We start from the raw sequence: 24,965 nt of genomic DNA on the forward strand, positions 1-24,965 counted from the left end.
TTTGGAGAAAATGTTAATTGAAGATTGAAGATTGAGGTATTGGGAATTGATGCCTCTGATAGGCAGAAGTGGTCATGGGAAATTATTAATAAACATCTATTCACCTGAAAATCATCCAGGTGTCTTGGGACCAGAATGTCAGGAAGAAAAAAAATTGCTTTGTGTACAAAGCAAAGTCCCATAGGGAAATGCTTTGGAGCCTGGAGACTGGATTAACAAGAGAGAAACGTATCTAAAGAACACATTCACATCCCTTGCCCCAGCCCCTTGGATTGGACAGGACACAGCTGTTTCCTCCGAAGTCCACATCTGGCTAGGGGACGGATCCGTGGGCATTTCTTGCTGGCCTGTTTCATTGTATCACTTTTTTTTTTAAGTCTCCATCATTGACAATCCAAGGAGGAATTAGCGTTTCCAGGCTGAGACTTCATCTGAAACAACTCACCCAGGTGAGAATCTGTGGAGGGGTTTTGAGAGATGGACGCCGGGAACATTTATCTATGGCAGCACAATGTGTTTAGACAGAGCTGAGAGGCGGCTGTGACTGGTTCGCGTGTTTGATTAATAGGTTGATGTGTTTATCACCAGGTTGGACAGGGAAGTAGACCTAGAACTCCGCAAGGTCAAGTTTGATAGGAAAGAGACAGCAAAGCCAGCGCCTGGTGGGAGAGAACTGAGAGGAGGAGAGTGATTTTCCTCTAATCCAAGTCTTCAAGGACCTTAGCTGCCAATTAAGAGAAGTTACCAAGGGGTGCTGCTCGTGAAGAGCGAAACAATGAAGTGATTTCTGATACAGGTTGACCATATTGATTTGCGTATGGTCCATTTTCTCCAGGGATCATTCTTTCCAGCTTATTATCAGAAAATTTCCAGTGGTTTCTTGGTGATTGAAAGTGCCTAGCAATTAAACATTTCACACAGCAAAATACTTTCCTCACTGCATCCTGCCTTATTCAAGATGATTAATTTTGTCCATCTTTTTTTAAATTTAGTACTTCCTTAATGCTTCTTTAAAATGTGCCAATTAATTTCCAGAATGAGGTCTTCAATTCAGCTCAGATTCTTTCTTCTTTCTTTAAAAACATTATCGTTAAGTAGTTGTACAGAGGGGTTTCAATTCAACATGTCAGTTTGTGAGAGCAATGCATCTCCACCAATTATTACCCCTTCCATCTTCCTCCCCATCTCTCCCACCCATCCCCTCATTTCCCTAATTCTATTTATTTTTTAGTTTTATTGTTGTTTTAGAGGTATTAGACAGCGGGTTACCTTTACACACGCCGGGTGATAAGTACATTTCTTCCTTTTGCTTGCGATCAGCTGTTCCCGCATTCTCTTTCATTCCCTCCCTCCCATCTCCGCCCATCCTAATTCTAGTTTTACATATACACATAGAATATTATGATTGTTTCCTCTCTTCGTTCATCTACCCTCCTCCCATTGACTTCATCTCTCCTGATACCCAAGGTTCCAATTTCCTAATATTTGTTTGGTTAGGCTGTAAGTTAGTTGTTCAAAGGATTTAGACCATTGGAGCTCTTGCCTCTGTGTGTGTGTGTGTGTGTGTGTGTGTGTGTGTGTGTGTGTGTGTGTGTGTGTGTGTGTATGCATGGAACCTGGGAGTTTTCCTAAAATATGTGCATTGATTCCCAATGTCATTTTCCCTGGGATGGAGAATCATTCGTCTCAGCCTTTATTTAACTCGGTGCTTTTCCATCTTAATTAGAATACAAACTCTAAGCTGGGAGAGATGGGCGAGAATGACGGGACAGGGGACACTGATCAAGATTCATTGCACTGCCGGGCGCCGGTGGCTCACCCCTGTCATCTTAGCTACTCAGGAGGCTGAGCTCTGAGGATCATGTTTGAAGCCAGCAGGGGCAGGAAAGTCTATGAGACTCTTATCTCTGATAAATCACCAAAAGCTATAAATGGAGCTGTGACTCAATTGGTGGAGCACCAGCCTTGAGTAAAAAAAACCACAAAGACATGGCCCAGGCCCTGAGTTCAAGCCCCAGGACCTGCACCAAAACAAACAAACAAACAAAAAGCCTTGTACTCACAAATCATTATAGTGAGTCAAACCCCTTTGGAAAAAAAGAACTCAAAGATAGCAGAAATAAAATAAAACTTGAAGAATACAAACTCACCCATGGTACATGCCTGTATGTACTGAGACGAGGGTATAGAAACAGAATCTGTATTCAGTCATAGATTAGTAGTATCTATTAAGTACGAATTATACACCTGTTAGTGTTAGTATTAAACGTTAAATCTGTTTCTGATGTTTATATTAGAGAATCGTTCTCTATTACATTCTTTTTTTTTTTAATTGGTCATGGGTCTTGAACTCTGAACGCTGTCCCTCAGCTCTTCAGCTCAAGGTGAGAGCTCTACTTCTTGAGCCACAGCGCCACTTCCGGTTTTCTGGTGGTTCATTGGAGATGAGAGTCTCGCAGATTTTCCTGCCGGGGCTGGCTTTAAACCGCGATCCTCAGATCTCAGCCTCCTGAGTAGCTAGGATGACAGGCCTGAGCCACCAGTGCCTGGCTCTATTACGTTCTTTTGTGTCTGTGTTATAGCCGATGATGTGAGTTATCCATCTCGGGAGCATCGTATTTATTATTGGGACCGGAGGCCTCGTGGCCAGGACAGACACTGACAGATGGAAATAGCCAAGAGATGCTTCGGCGTCCCCAGGGAGTCCCGTGGTTATCTAGGATGGAAACGCAACACGACCTGCTGAGCGACCCCTCGTGTCTTGAGGTCTCAGAGGTAACGGGCGGGGCTTTATCTCCACCACTCTCCATCCCTTGCTGTCTTCTCTTCTCCTTACCTTCCTTTGGGCCTTGGGGGTCTGAATGGAGACCCTTCCTTTGGCCTCTGCACTGGCCATGGCTCTTTCCAGGTACAAACTTGTGTAGATAACTCTGTACCCTCCCTCCCCTGGTCTTTCTAGAACACCCAGTGCAAGTTAACTTGTCCTGTTCACATCCGTCTCCCATGTTTCCCTCTCCTTGCACCTGCCTCTCTCTGATAAGGTTGCGTGATCACTCAGTTACCTCGTCCTAGCTCTTTCCTTTTACTTGTACGTTTACACCCTGCACTCAGTTCTTTCCCCTTTGTGTTTTTTCCTTCACGAAGGCACATCGAAACACATGGGACCAGAGAATGATTCCCGTGTTTCCGGATTTCTCCTTCTGGGAATTTCAGAAGACCCCAGGTTGCAGCCTGGTCTCTTTGGGCTGTTTCTGTCCATGTATCTGATCACCGTGCTCGGGAATCTGCTCATCATCCTGGCCACCGCCTCCGACCCCCGTCTGCACACGCCCATGTGCTTCTTCCTCTCCAACCTGTCCCTGGTGGACGTCTGCTTCACCTCCACCACCGTCCCCAAGATGCTGCTCAGCCTCCACACGCATAGCCGGGCCATCCGCTACGAAGAGTGCATCGCCCAGACACATTTTTTGTCCTCTTTTCTGGGTTGGACATCTTCCTGCTGGCGGTGATGGCCTACGACCGCTTCGTGGCCATCTGTCACCCGCTGTGCTACACGGCCATCATGAGCCCCCGGCTGTGTGTGGGGCTGGTGCTGGGCTCCTGGCTCATCAACATCATGGATTCTCTTCTGCAGAGCTTCATGGTGCTGCGGCTGACCTTCTGCACCCACTTGGCAATCCCCCACTTCTTCTGCGAACTGAACCAGGTGGTCCACCTGGCCTGCTCGGACACCTTCCCCAACGACGTGGTGATCTACTTTGGCGTGCTGCTGCTGGTGTGCTTTCCCCTGGCGGGCATCCTGTATTCCTATTCCCAGATCGTGTCTTCCATCCGGGCCATCTCGTCGGCCGAGGGGAGTACAAGGCCTTCTCCACCTGCGCGTCTCACCTCTCCGTGGTCTCTTTATTCTACTGCACCGTCCTCGGGGTGTACCTCAGCTCCGCGGTGACCCAAAATTCTCACTCCATTGCCATCGCCTCGGTGATGTACAGCGTGGTCACCCCCATGCTGAACCCCTTCATCTACAGCCTGAGGAACCAAGACCTCAAGAGCGCCCTGAGAAGACTCTGTACCTGAAGCAAGACCCCTTGTGCGGGGACTGGAGCAGTGGTGGCCGTAGGCCGGATGTGGGATCTCTCATTCATTCATGTGGTTTTTCATTTGATGGTGGAAGTTTCCCCATTCTATGACGTTCCTGGAGTTTCTCTGTTTTCGGCTTCTTTCTGCAATTCAGCCGCAGCACTTTCTCAATTAAACTGTATCCCATGTCTGGGTTCTGATTCTGTCTGTGGGACCATTCCCCAATCTTTCCAAAGGTTCTTCTGAATCACATACACCTGGAATTCCTTCTTCATCCTGCAAGCTTGGTGTTTACAAATAACTTCATTTCAAATAAGATAGATTATGCAAAACAACTTCATTAATGAGACTCATCAGATGTTCCAATTTATGTGTGAAATTTAGTTTGGAAACTAAAGTCCCATGTAATCTTCTTTTTTTTTTTTTGGTCCAGTCGTGGGGCCCGAACTCTGGGCCTGGGTGCTGTCCCTCAGCTCTTCAGCTCAAGGCTAGCGCTCTACCACTTGAGCCACAGCGCCACTTCCGGCTTTTTTCTTTTTGCTTATGTGGGGCTGAGGAATCGAACCCAGGGCCTCGAGCATGCAAGGCGAGCGCTCTACCACTGAGCCACCTTCCCAGCCCCTGTAATCTTCTTTTTTGGGGGGAAAGAGGGGTGGTTGGTTATGGGTCTTGAACTCAGGGCTTGGGTGCTGTCCCTGAGTTTTTTCACTCAAGGCAAGCACTGTATCACTTTGAGCCACAGCACCACTTCCAGTTTTCTAGTGGTTTACTGGAGATAAGTTGCGTGGGCTTTCCTGCCTGGGCTGGCTTTGAACTGCGATCCTCAGTTCTCAGGCTCCCAAGCAGCTAGGATGACAGGCGTGAGCCACTGGTGCCCGGCCCCCATGTAGTCTTTTAGTTGGGAAAGTACCTGGGTTGTCACTTGTGGCTTTCTTTAGTGGACTTCCGATGGAGGGCCGTGTCTTCTCATTGTGGTGTGCCCTGGCTGGGGAGCAGGTTTTATTCTCATATTTAAAATTCTCCTCCATCCTGGCTCAGTGTTCTCACGGTGCCACATTTCACCAGGCAATTCAACACCCAAACATATCTGCTGGACCATCTTTGTTTTATCCTTACTTTTGTGCCAATTCTGGAGCTTAAACTCAGGGCCAGGCAGACTTGATGAGCTTTTCAGCTTGAGGCTGGCGCTCTACCACTTGGGCCACAGCTCCAGTTCCAGCTTTTTTGGTGGTGAGTTAGAGATAAGAGTCTAACAGATTTCCCTGCTCTGACGGGCTTCAAATTGTGATCCTCAGAGCCCAGCCTCCTGAGTAGCTAGGATTATGGGTGTGAGCTACTGGTGCCCAGCTGTTCGTTTCCTCTTGAACTCCTTTTTCACTTTTCCTCACATAGCCATATAACTTCATTATCTATCATTTACTTAGAATTCCCTTAGCAAGATTTCTTCAATAATAGGCAGAGTAGCCCGTGGGATTTTTAAGTACATACACCCAAGGGAACCACCATTGGAGAAACCCAACAAAATCCCCGGAGGCAAAGCGCACGCAGCACTGTAACTCTGAAGGATCTGAGCTGTGGAGTGAGGGCCCAGTGATTTCTGATTTTTTTAACACACTGGTCAAAAGCATGTACAACAAATCCACAAGTACGACAGGTACAGTGTGCAGGAAAATGAGCTGTGCCTGTACACCATCCTGGACAAGCAGGTGAATCGCTTTCTCCTCTGGAGTTTGTTTTTCAGATTGATGTGGGAAGGTTGGACCATGAAATATGCAGAATTGGGATGATGGCAAAGGTTGGCATCTTTAGGAAGGGCTGTAGTGGAGAGGCCGAGGGACACAGAGAGAGGTGTCAACACAGACACTGCACCCTAACCAGCAGAGGGAAGTCAGAGCATGGTCTAATTTGAAGCACAGGATTGTTGCTGAAACCCTAATACTGCATTATCCAATGTGTCTATCTAGAGTGGTCAGACTCATGCATGCACAGAATGGGCTGGCAATGTGAGGAAAGTTGGGAGTCTGGTTTTTTGGTTGTTTTGTTTTTTAGTGGACATAGACTTTATTATAGAGAAAAAGCTCATAGACACAAAAGCTTCCTAGCCCTAAGTATCATCAGAATTTTCTATGAGCCGGGCTGGGAAGGTGGCTCAGTGGTAGGGTGCTTGCCTGCATGTATGAGGCCCTGAGTTCGATTCCTCAGCACCACATAAGCAGAAAAAAAAGCCAGAAGTAGCACTGCGACTCAAGTGGTAGAGCGCTAGCCTTGAGCTGAAGAGCTGAGGGACAGCATCCAGGCCCAGAGTTCAGGTCCCACGACAGGACCTACCCCCCCAAAAAAGAATTTTCTATGAGCCTAGATCTCATGTGAAGAATTTGGGGGGGTCAATTGTGGGGCTTTAACTCAGGGGCTGGGTGATGTCCCTGAGCTCTTTGTGCTCAAGGCTAGCAGTCTGTCACTTTGAGCCACAGCACCACTTCTGGTTTTTGAGTGGTTAATTAGAGATGAATGTCACGGGGACTTTTCTGCTCGGGCTGGCTTTGAACCAAGATCCTTAGATCTCAGCCTCCTGAGTAGCTAAGATTACAGGTGTGAGCTACCAATGCCTGGCTCATGAGAAGCAGTCTTACCACATACAATGCAATGCAATGAAATGAATGGAGGTAGAGGAGAACCGGAGGTGACCAGCCTTTCTGTACCATTGCCTTCACATGTGTAGCTCATCCAGTCCTGCAGGTCACCTCTATGCAATTCCTGTGCTTCCACTGTGCCTTGATAAAGCTACCTAAATCTGAAATGCAAGGCTGATGTGGCACCGTTGTACTTCACATGTCTTCACACTCCAAGACTTCAAGGAGCATCTGCATTCTTCTACATCCCCTGGAAAAATCCTCCTGACGTCCCTCTCAAGCTCCTTCTGGATCCCATCTTACTCTGTTGTGAATTCTGATGTATGTGACTCAGGCACCTTTCTTAGGGCCTTTGCACCACTATTTCTGCCTTCCCGACATGGCCACAGATAGCCACATGGCTCATTTTGCTGACTTTATGTCCTTCAAATGACATCTATCTCCCAAGGAACACTAAGTACAAAACCTAGCCATGTCATTTTGTTGTTGCTGGTGGTGGTGGTGGTACGGCTTGAACACTGGACATGGGTGCTGTCCCTAAGCTCTTCATCTCAAGGCAAGTGCTCTGCCATTTGAGCCACAGCGCCACTTCTGGTTTTCTGGTGGTTCATTGGAGTTAAGAGCCTCACAGGCTTTCCTGCCTGGGCTGGCTTTGAACCACTATCCTCAGATCTCAGCCTCCCAAGTAGCTAGGGTGACAGGGGTGAGCCATTGGCACCCAGCAAGAGAGCACACCTGTCTTTGCCAATCTGCTTTCCCTTCCTTCGGCTTTGTACCAAGTAGTGGATGGCTTGATCTGACTGATGGAATTGTGACCTCTAAAGAGCGAGACAATCCACCAAGGCATGGTTAAAAGTGACAAAAAGTATTTACACTATTTACACCAGAAAGGGGGCCTGCGACTACCTTGTCCTGAGCCAGATACCCAGAACCAAGAGCAGCCTCGACCATCAAACTTCCAATGGGCAGCCCAACCTTTATTAGTTGGTCTGCAAACCTCCAACCCCAGACCTCCAAAGCTCCAAAGATTCAAAGCTCCACAAGGGAAGGCTTTTCCTTTCCCTTCCTCCCTCTTTCTCTGCAGGCCTCTGTACTCTCCACAGGCCTGCCCAGCTCTGCTCCGATAGGCACCTCTCCGCAGGCCTCTCCACAGGCCTCTCCACGGGCCTCTCCGCGGGCCTCTCCGCGGGCCTCTCCGCGGCCCTCTCCACAGGCCTCTCTGCAGGCCTCAGGCATCCCCACAGGCCTCTCCCCAGACCTCCCCACAGGGAGGCCTCCCCACAGGCCTCTCCGCAGGCCTCACCACAGGTCTCAGGCCTCCCCCACAGGCCTCTCCCCAGGCCTCAGGCCTCTCCACAGGTTCTCTGTGGGCCTCTCCCCAGGCCTCAGGCATCTCCACAGACCTCTCCACAGGCCTCTCTACAGGCCTCAGGCCTCTCCACAGGCCTCTCCACAGGCCTCAGGCCTCCCCACAGACCTCTCCACAGGCCTCTCCCCAGGCCACAGGCCTCCCCACAGGCCTCTCCCCGGGCTACAGGCCTCCCCACAGGCCTCTCTGCAGGCCTCAGGCCTCCTCACAGGCCTGCCCCGCTTGGATCCCGCAGGCTTTCCCTTCCTGCTGTCTCTCTCTCCACTCACCCCATTGTTGGGAACACACAGCCTATATATAGGCTGTGCCCTTCCCCACTCTGACGGACTCACAGCTTCATCTGCTTGACGATTTCCAACCTCCATTCGTGTCCCTCCCCCAAGCTGCCTGCCATCCAATCACTTCTTGACAGCTCGCCATGTGGGCCTTGATACCTCAGCCCACTCCAACAGCATCCCCACCCCCCCTCACTTCTGGCTGCATGCCCCGCCCCCCCAGCAGCACACCCATGGGCTGTGACGTCAGCCTCTCGAGGGCCCACCCCCTCCAGTGGGCCAGGCCTGGGGCCACGCTGATCATTTGATCATTGGGCCGCAGATCTCCGTGGTGAATGTGTACATTCATTTACATCCCACCAGCATTGTCTTTGAGACCTCTTGGCTCCTCCTCCTCCTGGGTATGTTTTGTTGTCTGCCATGTTGTGGATCAAAGGCCAGGCCACACGGAGGACACCTCTAGTGTCAGCCCAGCAGCACCTTTTCCACTCTGTTTGCCATCTGTCATTCTCACTGAGTGTGGAGGGTAGGGATGCTATCCCACTCTGGGTTTGATTGCATCTGCTGGCCATTTTGACGTGTTCTTATTGGAAAGAGCTGTTATGAATGTTCTTAATTGTATAATATGTAGGTTTTGTCCTACATACTTCCATTGTCACACAAGCGTAAAAAGCATATAAAAGAATATGCTTACATACAAGTATAGAAAGTAGGCCGAAAATCTATCTCTCTCTACCTGACAACCCAGCCCTCAAGTATTCCTACACCGCCATACTCTGTTTCCCTCCCTATGTTCCAGTGACCCCTATAAGTGTCATGACATGTTTGAGAGTCTGAATGGGAGAAGAGATACATGATACTCATCTTTCTCCCTGGGGTTTACCCACTGTATTCTAGTCAGAGTATTTGATTTTTCTGTTGTTGTTGCTGTGGATTTTTATGATTCTTAGGGATTTGGGACATTAATTTTAGTAAGAAAACTAGTCATACATGAAAGCTGGGTGCCAGCGGCTCACACTTGTAATCGTAGCTACTCTGAAGGCTAAGATCTGAGAATGGAGGTTTGAAGCCAGCCTGGGCAGAAAAGTCCACGAGACTCATATGGCCAATAAACTACCCATTCCCACTCCCCAAAAAGGCTGGAGGTGGCACTGTGGCTCAAGTGGCAGAGTGCTAGCCTTGAGCAAAAGGAAGCTCAAGGACAGCGCCTGGGACCTGAGTTCAAAGCTCCAGGACCAGGAACTAAAAGAAAATTATAAATGTTTTCCCCAGATCTACAGGTTGTTGTTTACTCTGATGAAAGATGTGCAGTAGTATATTTTCCATTTGTCTGTTTTGACACTTGCTTTCATGCATTTGGTGTTTATCCAAATTATTTTTTTACCCATACAAGTTTCCTAATATCATTTATCTTGTTTTGATTTTATTTTACTTTGTGAGCAGTTGGAAAGTTTAAGATTTTTTATTCATCTTTGAGTCTGAATTTTTTTGTCTTTCATGAGCTAGCAGGAGTGTACTTCTTTGATCTACTTAATGATATCAAATTTTCTCACCACACTCAGTTGAAGATACTGACCTTCCAGTGCCATTTCTAAATCTTTTGTGAAACAATTAATTTTCTATCAATGTGGATTTATTTCTGGTCTCTTCAGTTCATTGGCCAATGTGACTTATTTCCCAGGACCATTTTTTTCCTGAGTGCTGGTCTTGATTTGAATTGAGGATTTGGGCACTATCCCCAAGCTTTTTTTTTGACTCTACCACTTGAGCCACAACTCTACTTTGGCTTTTTGATGGTTAATTGGAACTAAGAGTCTCAAATCTCAGCCTCCTGAGTAGTTAGGATCACAGGTATGAGCCACCAATGCCCAGCAGAAGAACTTTGTATTTTGTTTTACTCTATGTGGAATATTTTGGAATTTCATCCATCACAAAGCCTCTCTTTTTTAATACAGTTCCCTCCACAAGAGTACAGTCTATGGAAATGTTTAGTAAAAGAGAAGAAAGGTGTTTATTGTTATGCCACCTGAGAAGAAATAGTTCCTAGAGGACTGTCCTGTTGGAAAAACAAACAAACAGGATTTTACAAAAACTTCTGAACCAGAGCTGCAAGAGTCTGAGAAAATGGAAAACAATGAGAAAGATATGATTGACTATCACAGAGAAGGAAGGAAAATGGCATGGGCTTTGTGTTTGAATCACAGTGATGCTAAGCCCAGAAGAAGAAAAAAAGAATCAGAAATCCTAGGAATAAAAGAAAAGGAACAAATTCCAGTTCCATTGATCACAGAATCTGAGGTCTGACCTCGAGGATCTGAGTTCAGCAATCATGGTGGTTTCTTTAGTCTCCATAAAGCTGGCCTTTTAGAGATTTCATATCAAAAAGTCTTTTCAAAGCCCTCTTGATGTCTTGGTTCCTCAGGCTGTAGATGAAGGGGTTCAGCATGGGGGTGACCACCGTGTACATCACCGAAGCTGTGGCTGACAAATGAGGGTTTTGGGTCACCGCCGAACTGAGGTACACACCCAGGAGCGTGCAGTAAAACAAGGAGACCACAGACAGGTGAGACGCGCAGGTGGAGAAGGCCTTGTACTTCCCCTGGGCTGAATTGATTTTACAGATGGAGGAAATGATCTTGGAGTAAGAGTGAAGAATGCCAGTGAGGGGACAGCAAACCAGTAGAAAAGTGGCAAAATACATCAGCACATCATTAAGAAAAGTGTCAGAACAGGCGCTACGGACCACCTGGTTAAGTTCACAGAAAAAGTGGGGAATTTCAACATGAGTACAGAAAGAAAGTGGAAGCACCATTAGGCTCTGTAACAGAGAATACAGGACATTTACGACCCAGAAGATCAGCACCAGCAGCACACAGAGCCGAGGGCTCATGATGATCGTGTAGTGCAGCGGGTGACAGATGGCCACGAAGCGGTCGTAGGCCATCACCGTCAGCAGGAAAATATCCAAGTCTATAAAGAATATGAAAAAATACATCTGGGCGATGCAGCCCGCGTAGCTGATGGCCCGGCTGTGTGTCTGGAGATTGAGCAGCATCTTGGGGACGGTGGTGGAAGTAAAGCAGATGTCCACAAGGGACAGGTTGGAGAGGAAGAAGTACATGGGTGTGTGCAGACGGCAGTCAGAGACAGTGGCCAGGACAATGAGCAGATTCCCGAGCAAGGTGAGCAGGTACATGGACAGGAAGAGCCCGTAGAGGAGGGGCTGCACTCTGGGATCTTCTGAAATTCCTAGTAGGGCAAATTCTGAAATTTGTGTGTAATTCTCTGATCCCATAGAGCTGCAGTGATTAACTGAAACAAAGAAAAAAGGAGTGACACAATTATGCAATGGAGACATGAAGAAAACAGGTATACATATTTGTAACAAGGACAGAAAGTACCATGCAGGAAATGATTGGGACAAAATACTACCATGGAGGGTTGGGAAGTTGGCTCAGTGGTATAGTGCTTGCCTTGCATGCACGAGGCCCTGGGTTCGAAACCTCAGCACCACATAAACAGAAAAAGACAGAAGTGGTGCTGTGGCTCAAGTGCCTTGAGCTGAAGAGCTGAGGGACAGCGCCCGGACCTGGAGTTCAAGCCCCATGACTGAAAAAAAAAGAACCTACGATGGAAAATGGAATATAGAAAAAAAAGAAGAAGTCCATTGTCTCCATTGTCTGCTCAGCCAAGGCCCACAGGGAAGATGCTCATTTCAGATCTTCAAGGTTCAGAATACAGAATGCACAAGAGTCGGGCTGGGAAGGTGGCTCCGTGGTAGAGTGCTTGCCTTGCATGCCTGAGGCCTTGGGTTCAATTCCTTAGCACCACATAAGCAAAAAGAAAAGAAAAGCTGGAAGTGGCACTGTGGCTCAAGTGGTAGAGCGCTAGCCTTGAGCTGAAGAGCTGAGGGACAGCGCCCAGGCCCAGAGTTCAGGCCCCACGACCAGACCCCCCCCCAAAAAAAAATGCGCAAGAGTCTGAAAATAATGAGCAGAGTGATTGCATTGCTGCTCAAATTCTAGACACTAGGAGCTTTTCAAAAACTTTTTTTGTCAGTCATGGGGCTTGAACTCTGGGCCTGGGTGCTGTCCCTCAGCTCTTCTGCTCAAGGCCAACACTCTACCACTTGAGCCACAGCACCACTTCTGGTTTTCTGGTGGTTCATTGGAGAGAAGAGTCTCACAGACTTTCCTGCCCGGGCTGGCTTTGAACTTCAATCCTCAGATCTCAGCCTCCTGAGTAGCTGGGATGACAGGCGGGAGCCATCAGTGCCCGGCCACTGTTCTATTTTTATACATGCATTTAATCGCATTCACCTTCCTCCACCCTCTCCACACACCTTTCCTCACCCCGCTGGTGCCCACTCACCACCTGGAAAAATAATCCATACAGTGGTCTCCTGGTGACATGTAAATATCATGGCCTTTGCACACTCACTAGATCAAGGAAAAGAGGAAATGCAGGCTGATGAAAATTATGTTTCTCCTGGGCTGGGAAGGTGGCTCAGTGGTAGAGCGCTTGCCTTGCATGCCTGAGGCCCTGGGTTAGATTCCTCAGCACCACATAAGCAAAAGGAAAAAAGCCAGAAGTGGCGCTGTGGCTCAAGTGGTAGAGTGCTAGCCTTGAGCTGAAGAGCTGAGGGACAGTGCCCAGGCCCAGAGTTCAGGCCCCATGACTGGACCAAAAAAAAAAAATTATGTTTCTCCAAAGGGAAGCATGAATTGGGCCCAGAAATCTCAGGTTGCAGATTTCTTACTTAACCTTGAAGTTATATATATATAATATATATATTGCTAGAGCTGTTCTCTACAATGTGTTTTAACAAGCATTGAAAAAAAATAGGCTGGGCTGTAGCTTTGTTCTAGAGAGCTTGCCTAGGATAAACCTGATCTCCATATTCTAATAAACACTTAAAAGCATGAAGAAGACAACACATTGCTTAGGAGAGAGAGTGAGTGAGAGAGAGAAAGATTGGGGGGAGGAGAAATTGAGAAACTGTGAGACAAAGAGACAGAGAGATATGAATTTTTGCCAGTCCTGGGGCTTAAACTCATGGCTTGGGCACTGTCCCTGAGCTTCTTTTTGCTCAAGGCTAGTACTCTACCTCTTGAGCCACAGCACCACTTCTGGCTTTATTCTGTTTATGTGGTACTGAGGAATCGAAAACCCAGGGCTCCCTGATGCTAGGCGAGTACTCTACCCCTGAGCCACCTTTCCAGCCAATGAAATACTCTTAAGCGGGTAAACATCTACCTATTTCAGTTAGTCCTTGAACAGTTGCAAGACAGAAAACATGCCCTTAGTTTTTGGCTAGATTCCAACTATACCTATATTCCTTTGTGGACTAGCAGAATAACAGAAGATCAATTTTTTTCTCCCCACAAAAGACAGACGAAGCATGTTCTTTGGTTGCTAGAACAGGCTAACATCCAGATTAGAGAAACAGGCTCAAAGGGAAGAATCAGACAAAAATTCAAACAGGAAAGAGTCAACCAAGCTACGTACTGGTGGCTCATGACTGTTGTCATCATGGTTGAGATCTGAGGATCACAGACCCAAAATAACCAAGGCAGGAAAGTCTGTGAGACTCCTATCTCCAATTAATCAAACAGAAAGCCAGAAAGGAAGGTGTGGCCCAAGTGATAGAGTTCTAGCCTCGAAACTCAAACACACTGATTGAATCAAGCAAGCAAACCAACCACCACAACCTTCTCTCTGGCCAGGCTAGGTCACCATGACTCATAAGGCAACCTGCAGTACATATTTTTGTCTTCTTGTCTTCCATCTCTGTGAAGCAATCCTGCAACACCATCTGGGTTCTTAGACTTACCTGAGTGGGTTTTCTGAATGGAAGGTCTCTCTACCCTCAAATCTGTATTCTTCCTGAGGTGGTCGACAAGAGACTGAAGGCAGGAGGCCAGATGAGACAGCAGGAAGATATTCAAGCCTCCGTTCCTCTCAGATGAGCACTCCCAAGGAGATGAGCATATCCTGCCTGGAGGAAGGCTGCTTGCATTGAGAGATGCCAGGGGAGGCTGCTCACAGCTCTGGGTGTCTGTTCATTCTGTACATTTCCTTCTGGCTACTCCACAGCCAAACTCACCGTTTCCCTGTAGGACCTTGTTCTACACCAATGTTTTCCATGCCAACCCTCTGGTCCCAAGGGACCACCAGAGCAAGCGAGACTTTTCTCTCTACTACTATTCTTTTCCCATGAGTCTCTGGACTTCCGGAGACCTAACCTCCTAATAACATCTCAATTAAAGTTTTCCCACACTTGGAGCCTGACGAGCCTTTGTTGAGTAAGTCCCGTGTGTCCTTCCCCTCTCCCTCGCTCGCCTTCTCTTGGGTTTTGAGAACACACACATTCAGATTGTCAATTTGGAATGTTCTGTGATAACTTTTGTTTTGTTTTGTTCCTATCAGTGGTGGGGCTTGAACTCTGGGCCTGGGCGCTGTCTCTTGGTTCTTCAGCTCAAGGCAAGCACTCTACCACTTGAGCCACAGGGCCACTTCCGGTTTTCTGGTGGTTTATTGGAGAGAAGAGTCTCATGGACTTTCCTGCCTGGGCTGGCTTTGAACTGCGATCCTCAGATCTCAGCTTCCTGAGTAGCTAGGATGACAGGCGTGAGCCATTAGTGCCCGGTTCTGTTATCTTGATGTGAGAGAAAAAAAAAAAAACCACAAAAAATGAACTCCCAAACAAGTAGAAGTAGGGCTTTCCTGTTCTTAACACAACAGTTGTCATTTCATTATCATTATTGTTTTTGAAAAGCTTGAAAATTATGGAAGACTTATTCAGATTTCTTCATGCACATTTTTCTGTTTAACTTTTTCTTTTCCTTCCTTCCTCCCTTCCTCCCTTCCTCTCCCTCCCTCTCTTCCATCCTTTCTTCTTTTCTTTCATCAGTCATGGAGCTTGAACTCAGGGCCTTGGTGCTGTCCCTAAGCTCTTTTGGTCAAGGCCAGTGGGCCACTATGGGTCACATTTTCCATTTTCCAGGGCTAATTAAAGATAAGAGTCTCACAGATTTTCTTGACTGGGTTGACTGAACCATAATCCTCAGATCTCAGCTACCTGAGTAGCTAGGATTACAGACGTAAGCCACCAGTACCCAGCTCTTTTCTTTCTTTCCTTCTTTCCTTCCTTCCTTCCTTTTTTCTTTCTTCTTTCTTCCTTTCTTCTTTCTCTCTCTCTTTTTTCTCTCTCTCTTCTTTCTTTCTTTCTTTCTCTCTCTTTCTTTCTCTCTCTTCCTTTCTTTCTCTTACTTTCTCTCTCTTTCTTTCTTTCCTTCCTTCCTTCTTTCTTTCTTTTTTTCTTTCTGGTGGGTCATGGGGCTTGAACTCTGGGCCTGGGTGTTGTCCCTCAGCTCTTCAGCTCAGGGCGAATGCTCTACCACTTGAGTCACAGCACCACTTCCAGTTTTCTAGTGGTCTATTGGAGATAAAAGACTCATGGAGTTTCCTGCCCGGGCTGGGTTTTGAACCATGATCCTCAGATCTCAACATCCTGAGTAGCTAGGATTACAGCCACCAGTGCCTAGCTTCTTTCTTTTTTTTCTTTTTCTTTCTTTCTTTCTTTTTTTTTTTTGGTCGTGGGTTTAACAACTTATAAGAATTCTCTGATTTCTTTTGCACTCTTTGCAGTCAGTGCAATGAGGAATCTCAGCCTGTATTTGCACAAATGTGTTAGGGATGGATAAGGGAATGGGGCCCATTGGTAGACCAGATGGAAGCATTCAGACAGAATGGCAACATCATGAAGGTGGGGAACACAGCAGTGTCTCAGAAAGCGCTCTCCGCCAGGACCGTGCCTGCCCTCCTGGGCATGGCTCGTGACCCAACGCCCTGTGCGATGCCCACAAGGCTAGATAATGGAGGACAGCTCCCAGTGCTGAAAGTGGGCCTTGCCCAACAACCAGCAAGACAGCCGGCTATGGCCCTCATCCACACAGGAACGGAATCTTTTCACTGCCTGGACTGATCCTGCTGTAGGAGGTTCCTCATCTACAGATGCAAACTCTGTCTCAGAATGGATTGATTTGTCCTGAAAAAAGTCAGCAGACTTGCCTGGTAGATGAGAAGCAAGAATTAGCCTATAAATGGACAAGTAAAGAAGCTGGGTGCTATGCAAGGGTGAATACAAATGTATTCACTGAAATTATGGTAGATTCTGAACCATCCGATGCATCGGGGCGTGGCCCCTCGATTTTAATACTTGTTCTCCCTGGCAACACAAATGGAGGGGACAGGAGGCACATGGAAATGTTTATCTCACAGAGAGAAAAGCTCCTCCTAGTGACCAGCAGTAGCTCTCAGGGTAACGCTTCTGTTGGAAAAGTAGCCCAGAATCAGACACCTGACCCTTGGCCAGGAGATTCCAAGTGCTGAGGATTAGAGCCAGTGCTCTGAGCATGTGGGAACAGCTCAGTGAGTCCTAAGCTGTAACCTCAGCACAGTGGTAAGAAACTGAACCTTGTTGCTGACTGCCCTTCTTGAACACTGGGAGTGGAAGGCAATGGGAGACATGCTGCCCGTGACTTGATCAGATCTACAAATCCCAATGCAGAAACACAGCCAAGGAAAGAGCAAAGCAACGTGACTCCTCTGAAAGCCAACAGCTCCCCAACAACAAACAGCAACGACAAGGAAATGAACGAAAACCAGACAAAGAACTGCAAACCGACCCTAAGCATGATCAAATGAATGGGATATGGTAGGTTAAGGAGAGATAATGGAATTCATGACATGCATGTAAAATAGTCCTAATGGAATCTGCTATTTAGTACAATTAAAACATGATCATAGAAATGAATAAAAAGGCTGGGTGCTGAAATCCTAGCTACTCAGGAGGCTGAGATCTGAGTATTGAGGTTTCAAACCAGCCCAACAGGAAAGTCTCTCTAAGACTCTTATCCACCTGAAAACTGGAACTGGCGCTGTGGTTCAAAGGGGTAGAGTGCTAGCCTTAAGCAAGAAAGCTTGGGGACAGCATCCAGGCTCTGAGTTCAGGCCCCAAAACCAACAGAAAAAAAAAAAAGAAGAAAAGCTGGATATCTGTTTTGCTTTCTGTCTTTACAATGCAGTTTTTGCCCTCATGGTTTTTCTGCTTTATAATCATCTGAATATTTCTTGTTTTATTGTTCATATTCTTTTTATCTTGGTCTTAAAAACATTTATTTTACTAGCATATATTTAGTTTGTGTAAGAGGTTGTTCATTGTGATTATCTGAATATTTCTGTCTCCTCTAACATGCACCTATTAAAAGCTGGGCACTGGTGGCTCAAAGCTGTAATCCTACCTATGCAGGAAGCTGAGATCTGAAGACCATGGTTCAAAGCCAGCTTGGGCAGGAAAACCCATGACAATCATCTCCAATTAAAAAACCAAGAAGTGGCACTCTTCCTCAAAGTGGAAGAGCATTAGCCTTGAGTGAAAGAGCTCAGGGACAGCATTCAGGCCCTGAGTTCAAGCTCCCATGACCAATGGGGAAAAATGCACCTATTGAGATCTGAACACCTAGGGTGCTCAATAGAGCCAATCATGCAACCATTCCAGCCTGAATTGGTGCAAATGTACAACGAGGTTCAAAATAGTGCCAACCACAAAGAACAAACTTTTATCAGAAGTCAGACTGCACAATTCCTTTTCATTGCAAATCTCAAGCTCTAGTGCACACACCATGGAATCCTGTATCATTTTTGGCACTTACCACTTTGCTTGAAAAACGTGTCTATAAGTGCTGGGAATGTGACTTGGTGGCAGAGTGCTTGCCTAGCTTGCATGAAGCCCTGGGTTACATTCCCCCAGTACCACATACACAGAAAAAGCCGTTAGTGATGCTGTATCTCAAGTGGTAGAGTGCTAGCCTTGAGCAAAAGCTCAAGGACAATGTCCAGGACCTGAGTTCAAGCTCCATGACTGACAAAAGTGTTTATACGTACTTGAGTAAACACAGCTTTTTAACATATTTTATAAGCACGGTATTTTAATTAACTGGGGAAAAATAATATATAGCCAAGGAGTGTACTAATTTTTATTTTTATATTAAGGGATCACAGGTCAAGAACCTTAACTAATTTTTCTTTTTTTCTTTTATTTATTTACTTTTTTGCAGGTCTTGAACTCTGGGCCTGAGCATTGTCCTTCAGCTCTTCAACTCAAGGCTAGCACTCTACCACTTGAGCCACAGCACTACTTCCAGCTTTTTCTGCTTATATGGTGCTGAGGAATCAAACCCAGGGCTTCATGCATGTAAGCCAAGCACTCTACCACTGAACCACTTTCCCAGCCCCACTAATTTTTCTTGAAAATGTCAGAAATGGTGTCCACCACACATTGAGTACTTTGGGCCAGCCAGCAGTCACCAAGTCAAGAAAGTTATCATTTGAAGACAACTTTAATTGAGGGTTGGAAAAGGTGTGAAGAAATTAGACCTTTTGAAGTCACACAATGAATGGAGGGGGTTGAGGAAGGTAATAGACACCTGACAGCCTGCTATCAGAGGACCAAAGACTCAGCCAGATGAAATCATTTTCTGTGCAGCAAAACATCCCCAAGGGAAAGGGTGTGCTTGCTCAAGGCTGGAATCACCAGAGGGACAGATGCCCAGCGAGCTGACACAGCGGCTGTAAATATCAACCCTGCCTCTGTCCCTCCTCATCTGCACAGGACACGGCTGCTGCTTCTGGGGTCCTCACGTGGCTTGGATACGGACGCCTGACCCCCATTCTGTTGGCCTGCCCGGTTAGGCATCTTCGGTCTCCTTCATTGACTACCTCACAGAAGGGATCTGGAAGTCGAGTGGAGGTCTCCACTTACATCCATCCAGGTGAGCTCGTGGCGTGCACCAGGGAGAGGTTCTGAGAGACTGGATCACATTCAGAACACTTACCTAAGGCCACCGCCCCACGCCATCCAGCCTAGCGCAGAGCTGGGGGCTGGCGGCGGTCGTTTGCTGCATGTGTTTGATCCAGTCGTCTGATGTGTCTATTTGCCCTAGCGAAGAGGGATGTGAACACCGAGCTCAGCGCTGCAGGGTTCTTATCGACAGTGAAGAGAAGGTGGAGAAAACCCAGGTGGGAGAGAGCTTGACAGACTGAGGGTGGCTTCAGTTAGTAGAACACACATCCAAGGAGGCACCGGTTCATCAGGGGAGAGGAGAAATTAGGTGCCTGTCTGTTGTAAAAATCAGAGCTAAGGGTGAGAGAACTTCTATTATTACTATTATATTGCTACTATTACTATTATTTTAATTGTCCTGAGGCTTGAATTCAGGACCTGGGTGCTGTCCCTGAGCCTCTTTGTGCTCAAGGCTAGTGTTCTACCATTTGAGCCACAGCACCACTTCCAGATTTTTCTGAGCAGTTCACTGGAGATAAGAGTCTCATGGACTTTTCTGCCTGGGCTAGCTTTGAACCCTGATTCCCAGATCTCAGCCTCCTGAGTATCTAGGATGACAGGTGTGAGCCACTGGCACCCAGCAAGAGAACTTCTTTTTATGGTTTTATTATCATTAAGGCAAGTGAATGCATTCAATTTATAAATCTGATTTAATGAAATTCGTGTGTTTTCACCCATTCATAGACAATATACTATTTAGGATACAGCCATATAATGTACCTTCACCATTCTCCCTGACCCTTCCCACAAGGCAAAATGTCTGTAAGATTTACTTTTCCACTTCCCACCAGTACATTATATATATATGGATGGATGGATAAACACATATGTACATTATGTATAAGTATATATATATATGTGTGTGTGTGTGTGTGTGTGTGTGTGTGTGTATATATATATATATATATAATGTGTGTGTGCATGCATATGTGCTAGCTGTTACTAGGGCTTGAACTCAGGGTCTTGATCTCTCACGACTTTTTGCTCAAGACTGGTGCTCTACTATTTGAGCCACAGCACCATGGTTCTGGCTTTTTTGGCTGGTTAATGGGAGATAGGAGTGTCACATACTTTCCTGACCAGACTGGCTTTGAACTGTGATCCTCAGACTGTGGCATCCCAAGTAGCTAAGACCACACGTGTGTGAGCTACCAGTGTCCAGCTTAACATTTGTTGGATCCTTTTTGAACACACACCTTCTATTTCCTAGAAATTAGCGGCAAGATGATCATCATGAAATCATATTCCTCAAATGCATGAAATTCAAGTTGTTTTTTTAAATACATGACCTCGAGAAAAGGCTAAGAATGGAATGAGATTCTTCCCCTGCCCCTAGAAAACAGAGATGGGGGAGAGAATTCACACAGAAAACTTTGGAACTACTGTCACGGTTGCAGAATGCATATGACAGATAGCCTTTTATTCAGCTTGCAGTTGGAGACCTGCGTGGTGTTATTTTCCCTTTCTTGTTAGCCAGAGCAACCACATGGAACCCGAGAATGACACGCAGAGTTTGGAATTCTTTCTTCTGGGAGTTTCAGAGGACCCCGAATCGCAGCCCCTCCTCTATGGCCTCTTCCTGTCCATGTACCTGCTCACCGTGCTCGGGAATCTGCTCATCATCCTGGCCACCGCCTCCGACCGCCGTCTGCACACGCCCATGTGCTTCTTCCTCTCCCACCTGTCCCTGGTGGACGTCTGCTTCACCTCCACCACCATCCCCAAGATGCTGCTCAGCCTCCACACGCACAGCCGGGCCATCGGCTATCAATCCTGCCTTACCCAAATGTATTTTTTCCTACTGTTTTCAGTGATGGACATCTTTCTGCTGACGGTGATGGCCTACGACTGCTTCATGGCCATCTGTCACCCGCTGCGCTACACGGCCATCAGGAGCCCCCGGCTGTGTGTGGGGCTGGTGCTGGGCTCCTGGATGGTGAGTGTCTCGCACGCCATCTTACAAAGCTTGATGGTGCTGCGGCTGTCTTTCTGTGCCCACTCAGAAATCCCCCACTTCTTCTGTGAGCTCAACCAGGTGGTCCACAGCGCCTGCTCCGACACCTTCCTCAATGATTTGGTCATCTACCTAGCCGCTGTGTTTTTGGCTTTCGTTCCCTTTGCCTGCATCCTGTATTCTTACTCCAAGATTGTCTCCTCCATCCGGGCCATGTCCACGGCCCAGGGGAGGTACAAGGCCTTCTCCACCTGTGCATCGCACCTCTCCGTGGTCTCCTTGTTTTACTGCACAATCCTGGGTGTGTACCTCAGCTCTACTGTGGCCCAAGACTCACACTCAACCGGCACAGCCTCGGTGATGTACAGTGTGGTCACCCCCATGCTGAACCCCTTCATCTACAGCCTGAGGAACAAAGACCTCAAGAGGGCTCTGAACAAACTCTTAGTGGCAGACAGTATGAAAATGCCCTCGGTCCGCAGACTGAATTGTGGGTGACGGCAGGTTTTAAAGACTCAGGAGCAGGCTGGGAGTATTTTTGTTTTTGTTTTTCCCTCATCAGACAACGGATGGCCAGCATATCCCTTCCCTTTTAACCTGGAGTTTGAATTTCTCTGATTTTTGGCTTCTCTATACAATTCAGTTACCCAATTTCCCAGGACTGGGGCTTGAACTCAGGGACTAGGTGCTACCCCTTAGCATTTTTACTCAAGACTAGCACTCTACCACTGGAGTCACACCTCCATCCATTTCCAACATTTTGTTGGTTAACTGGAGATAAGGGTCTCAGGGACTTTTCTGCCTGGGCTGGCTTTGAGTCATGATCCTCAGATCTCAGCCTCCTGAGTAGCTTGGATTACAGGTGTGAGCCACTGGTGCCCAGCTCATACTGCATATTTTGTAATAACTGGAATAAAAGGATTGGAATGCTCCCACACACTAGGAACTAGAAACAATGAATGCTTGAGAGAATACACTAAAACCTCTGATTTGATTATTACATTATATCTGTACATACACGTATCTATATCTCAAAAACAACACTCCAGCCGGGCGGCAGTGGCTCACACATTTAATCCTAGTTCCTCAGGAGGGAGAGATCTGAGAACTACAGTTCAAAGCCAGCCTGGGCAGGAAAGCCTGTGCCTCTCATCTCCAATTACTCAAAAAAAAAAATCACAGTCCACCCCATAAATATGCACAAATAATAGCTGTATTTACTTTCCTTTGTTTTATTATCTTCAAGTAGTTGTGCAAGGGAGTTTTGCCACTTAATGAAGCTGTTTATGCATATGAAGTATCTCAACTGACACGGGGTCTAAGTTGTAACAGTCACACACAACGCTTTGTAGTGAGCAATCCAATTAAAGAGAAATAATGATAGTCTTAGAGCAGTTGCTTCTCTAACCAGTGTCTTGACAAAATAGGTTCCTGAGAGGAAATGAGAGTAAGAAAAAAATTTCCCAGAAGCCTCAGGGGGTCCAATGGAGAAATAGAGCGTTTTCTTTTGTTCTGTGTGAAGTATGAAATATGTCTGCAATGGAAAAGAAACTGTCCCAGGTCCCCGCCTCTCCCATTCTCCCTCCCGTGACCCTGGGTTTTCCAGTGCTTTCTTTTCTCCTCAGCCCTGACATGCAGAACATCCACACTGGAATTTAGGGCTCAGCTCTCCCTCCTTAATCAACTCCAGTGCATTGTGGTCTGCGTGAATTCCAAATGGTTTTCCCAACAACTGAAGGCGTCACTCAAGGGGTAGAGCACCAGCAAGCTGACAAGCCAAGCAAGCGTGAGGCCCTGAGTTCAAATCTCAATACTGCCTCAAAGAAATGTGATTTTTCTCCTACTATCCCTTCCCTCCCCTACCTCCTCCCCAGACCCCCCCCAAAGTTGTAAAGTTCTTTTCCAACATAGTGTCTTTTATCGTTGTTGCAATGGGTCATCCTGGGCTCTTATAACAATGCTCAACTAGAAATGTGCTCATTACCTTTCTCATGTAACTGTAATGCCTCTGTATAGCATCTCTACAATAAATTAAAATTTAAAAAAAAGAAATCTGATTTTTTCTTCTTTCTTTTTTTTTGTTGATTTTTGGTTGGTCGTGGGCCTTGAACTCTGGGTCTGGGCACTGTCCCTCAGCTCTTCAGCTCAAGGCGAGCACTCCACCATTTGAGTTACGACGCCACTTCCGGTTTTCTGGTGGTTTTATTGGAGATAAGAGTCTCACAGACTTTCCTGCCTGGGCTGGCTTTGAACTGCGATCCTCAGATCTCAGCCTCCTGAGTAGCTAGCATGACAGGTGTGAGCCACCAGCACCTGGCTAAATTTGATTTTCTTAAACAACCCTCCTGCCTAGCCTCAGGGAAGAAAACCAAAATAACTCCACAATCCCAATTCGTATCATTATTTGAAACATTTTGTTCCAATGCTTCCTAAACACACACATCCTTCCTATTTATTGAGGCTCTTTCATTTGCTTAATAATTCTTCTGCAACAGATGTCCATGGCTCAAACCTGTAATCCTAGCTTCTCAGGAGGCTGAGAGCTGAGGATCGTAGTTCAAAGTCAGCCCAGGCAGCAACATCTGTGACAAAAAAGCCAGAAGTGGCGCTGTGTCTCAGTGGTAGAGCACTAGCCTTGAACACAAAAGCTCAGGAGGCAGCGTCCAGGACATGAATTCAAGTCCCAGCATCGGTGTACACACACACACACACACACACACACACACACACACACACACACACACACACAATCTCATGACTGGGGGCAATTAGGATGGTTCCACATTTTCATTTATGTAGATTGAATGCCTATGGACATAAATCTCTGACTCTACCATTGATTGCATTTCAGCTTGAGCTCTTCAGCTCAAGGCTAGCACTCTACCTCTTGAGCCACAGCACCACTTCCGGCTTTTTTCCTTTTGCTTACATGATGCTGAGGAATCGAACCCAGGGCCTCATGCATACAAGGCAAGCGCTCTACCACTGAGCCACCTTCCCAGCCCCTGGTATTATTTTTTCTGAGTGGTATTATTGAAAAGATATGAACCAGCCGGGCGCTGGTGGCTCACGCCTGTAATCCTAGCTACTCAGGAGGCTGAGATCTGAGGATCGAGGTTCAAAGCCAGCCCGGGCAGGAGAGACTGTGAGACTCCTATCTCCAATAAACCACCAGAAAACCGGAAGTGGCGCTGTGGCTCAAGTGGTAGAGCGCTCGCCTTGAGCTGAAGAGCTGAGGGACAGCGCCCAGGCCCAGAGTTCAAGCCCCACGACCGACAAAAAAAAGAAATGAACCATGCTTTAAATTGCCATTATATTTTGAGAATTAGAAGTACCAAAAATAGAATGAACTCCGTGAGTATGCTAAAGAGCAAAGAAAAAAAGTATCTCCACTAGACATACTCAGCATTAGCAGACAGTGGGTATTTCTGAAGCGCTTTTCAATACTGAATTGGCAGATGGCCCTTGTTATCTAACTATGCAAGGAGTGGAAGGAAAAGTGTCATTTTTTTTCTCCACTTGGGAATAGGGAGCTGGAGGGGAGAGCACAGACAGAGAATAGGATATGAGTAAATCTAACTTCTGAAGCTGTGTGTGTGTGTGTGTGTGTGTGTGTGTGTGTGTGTGTGTGTGTGTGTGTGTGTGTGTGTGTGTGTGGATACTGGGGCTCAGCTCCTGCTCAGTTTGTCTAGATGCAGTCATCCGTTGTTCATTGTGAACGCAGACATTGGCAGCTTGCTTATCTTGGCTA

General features: G+C 46.8%; 2 protein-coding genes and 1 pseudogene across 2 annotated transcripts; 2 read left to right on the top strand and 1 right to left on the bottom strand.

Moving 5' to 3' along the window:
- The first annotated feature begins 3,158 nt into the window (after nucleotides 1-3,158).
- Nucleotides 3,159-4,077, top strand: LOC122119648 (annotated as a pseudogene).
- Nucleotides 4,078-10,695: 6,618 nt separating this feature from the next.
- Nucleotides 10,696-11,649, bottom strand: LOC122119649 (olfactory receptor 7A10-like). Its single transcript, XM_042693649.1, has one exon. The coding sequence runs from the start codon at nucleotides 11,647-11,649 to the stop codon at nucleotides 10,696-10,698; it is 954 nt and encodes a 317-aa protein (XP_042549583.1).
- Nucleotides 11,650-20,746: 9,097 nt separating this feature from the next.
- On the top strand, nucleotides 20,747-21,712 carry LOC122119650 (olfactory receptor 7A17-like). The gene has a single exon (XM_042693650.1). It carries the CDS (start codon nucleotides 20,747-20,749, stop codon nucleotides 21,710-21,712), a length of 966 nt encoding a protein of 321 aa, XP_042549584.1.
- The last annotated feature ends 3,253 nt before the right edge of the window (nucleotides 21,713-24,965 follow it).

Source organism: Dipodomys spectabilis, unplaced genomic scaffold, assembly GCF_019054845.1.
Source record: "Dipodomys spectabilis isolate Male_0828 unplaced genomic scaffold, ASM1905484v1 ptg000173l, whole genome shotgun sequence".
In the NCBI taxonomy this organism is placed as follows: domain Eukaryota; kingdom Metazoa; phylum Chordata; class Mammalia; order Rodentia; family Heteromyidae; genus Dipodomys; species Dipodomys spectabilis.

Bases quoted from the DNA above. Each gene is read 5' to 3' on its own strand.
- LOC122119649 (XM_042693649.1), bottom strand. From the start codon at position 11,649: ATGGGATCAGAGAATTACACACAAATTTCAGAATTTGCCCTACTAGGA.
- LOC122119650 (XM_042693650.1), top strand. From the start codon at position 20,747: ATGGAACCCGAGAATGACACGCAGAGTTTGGAATTCTTTCTTCTGGGA.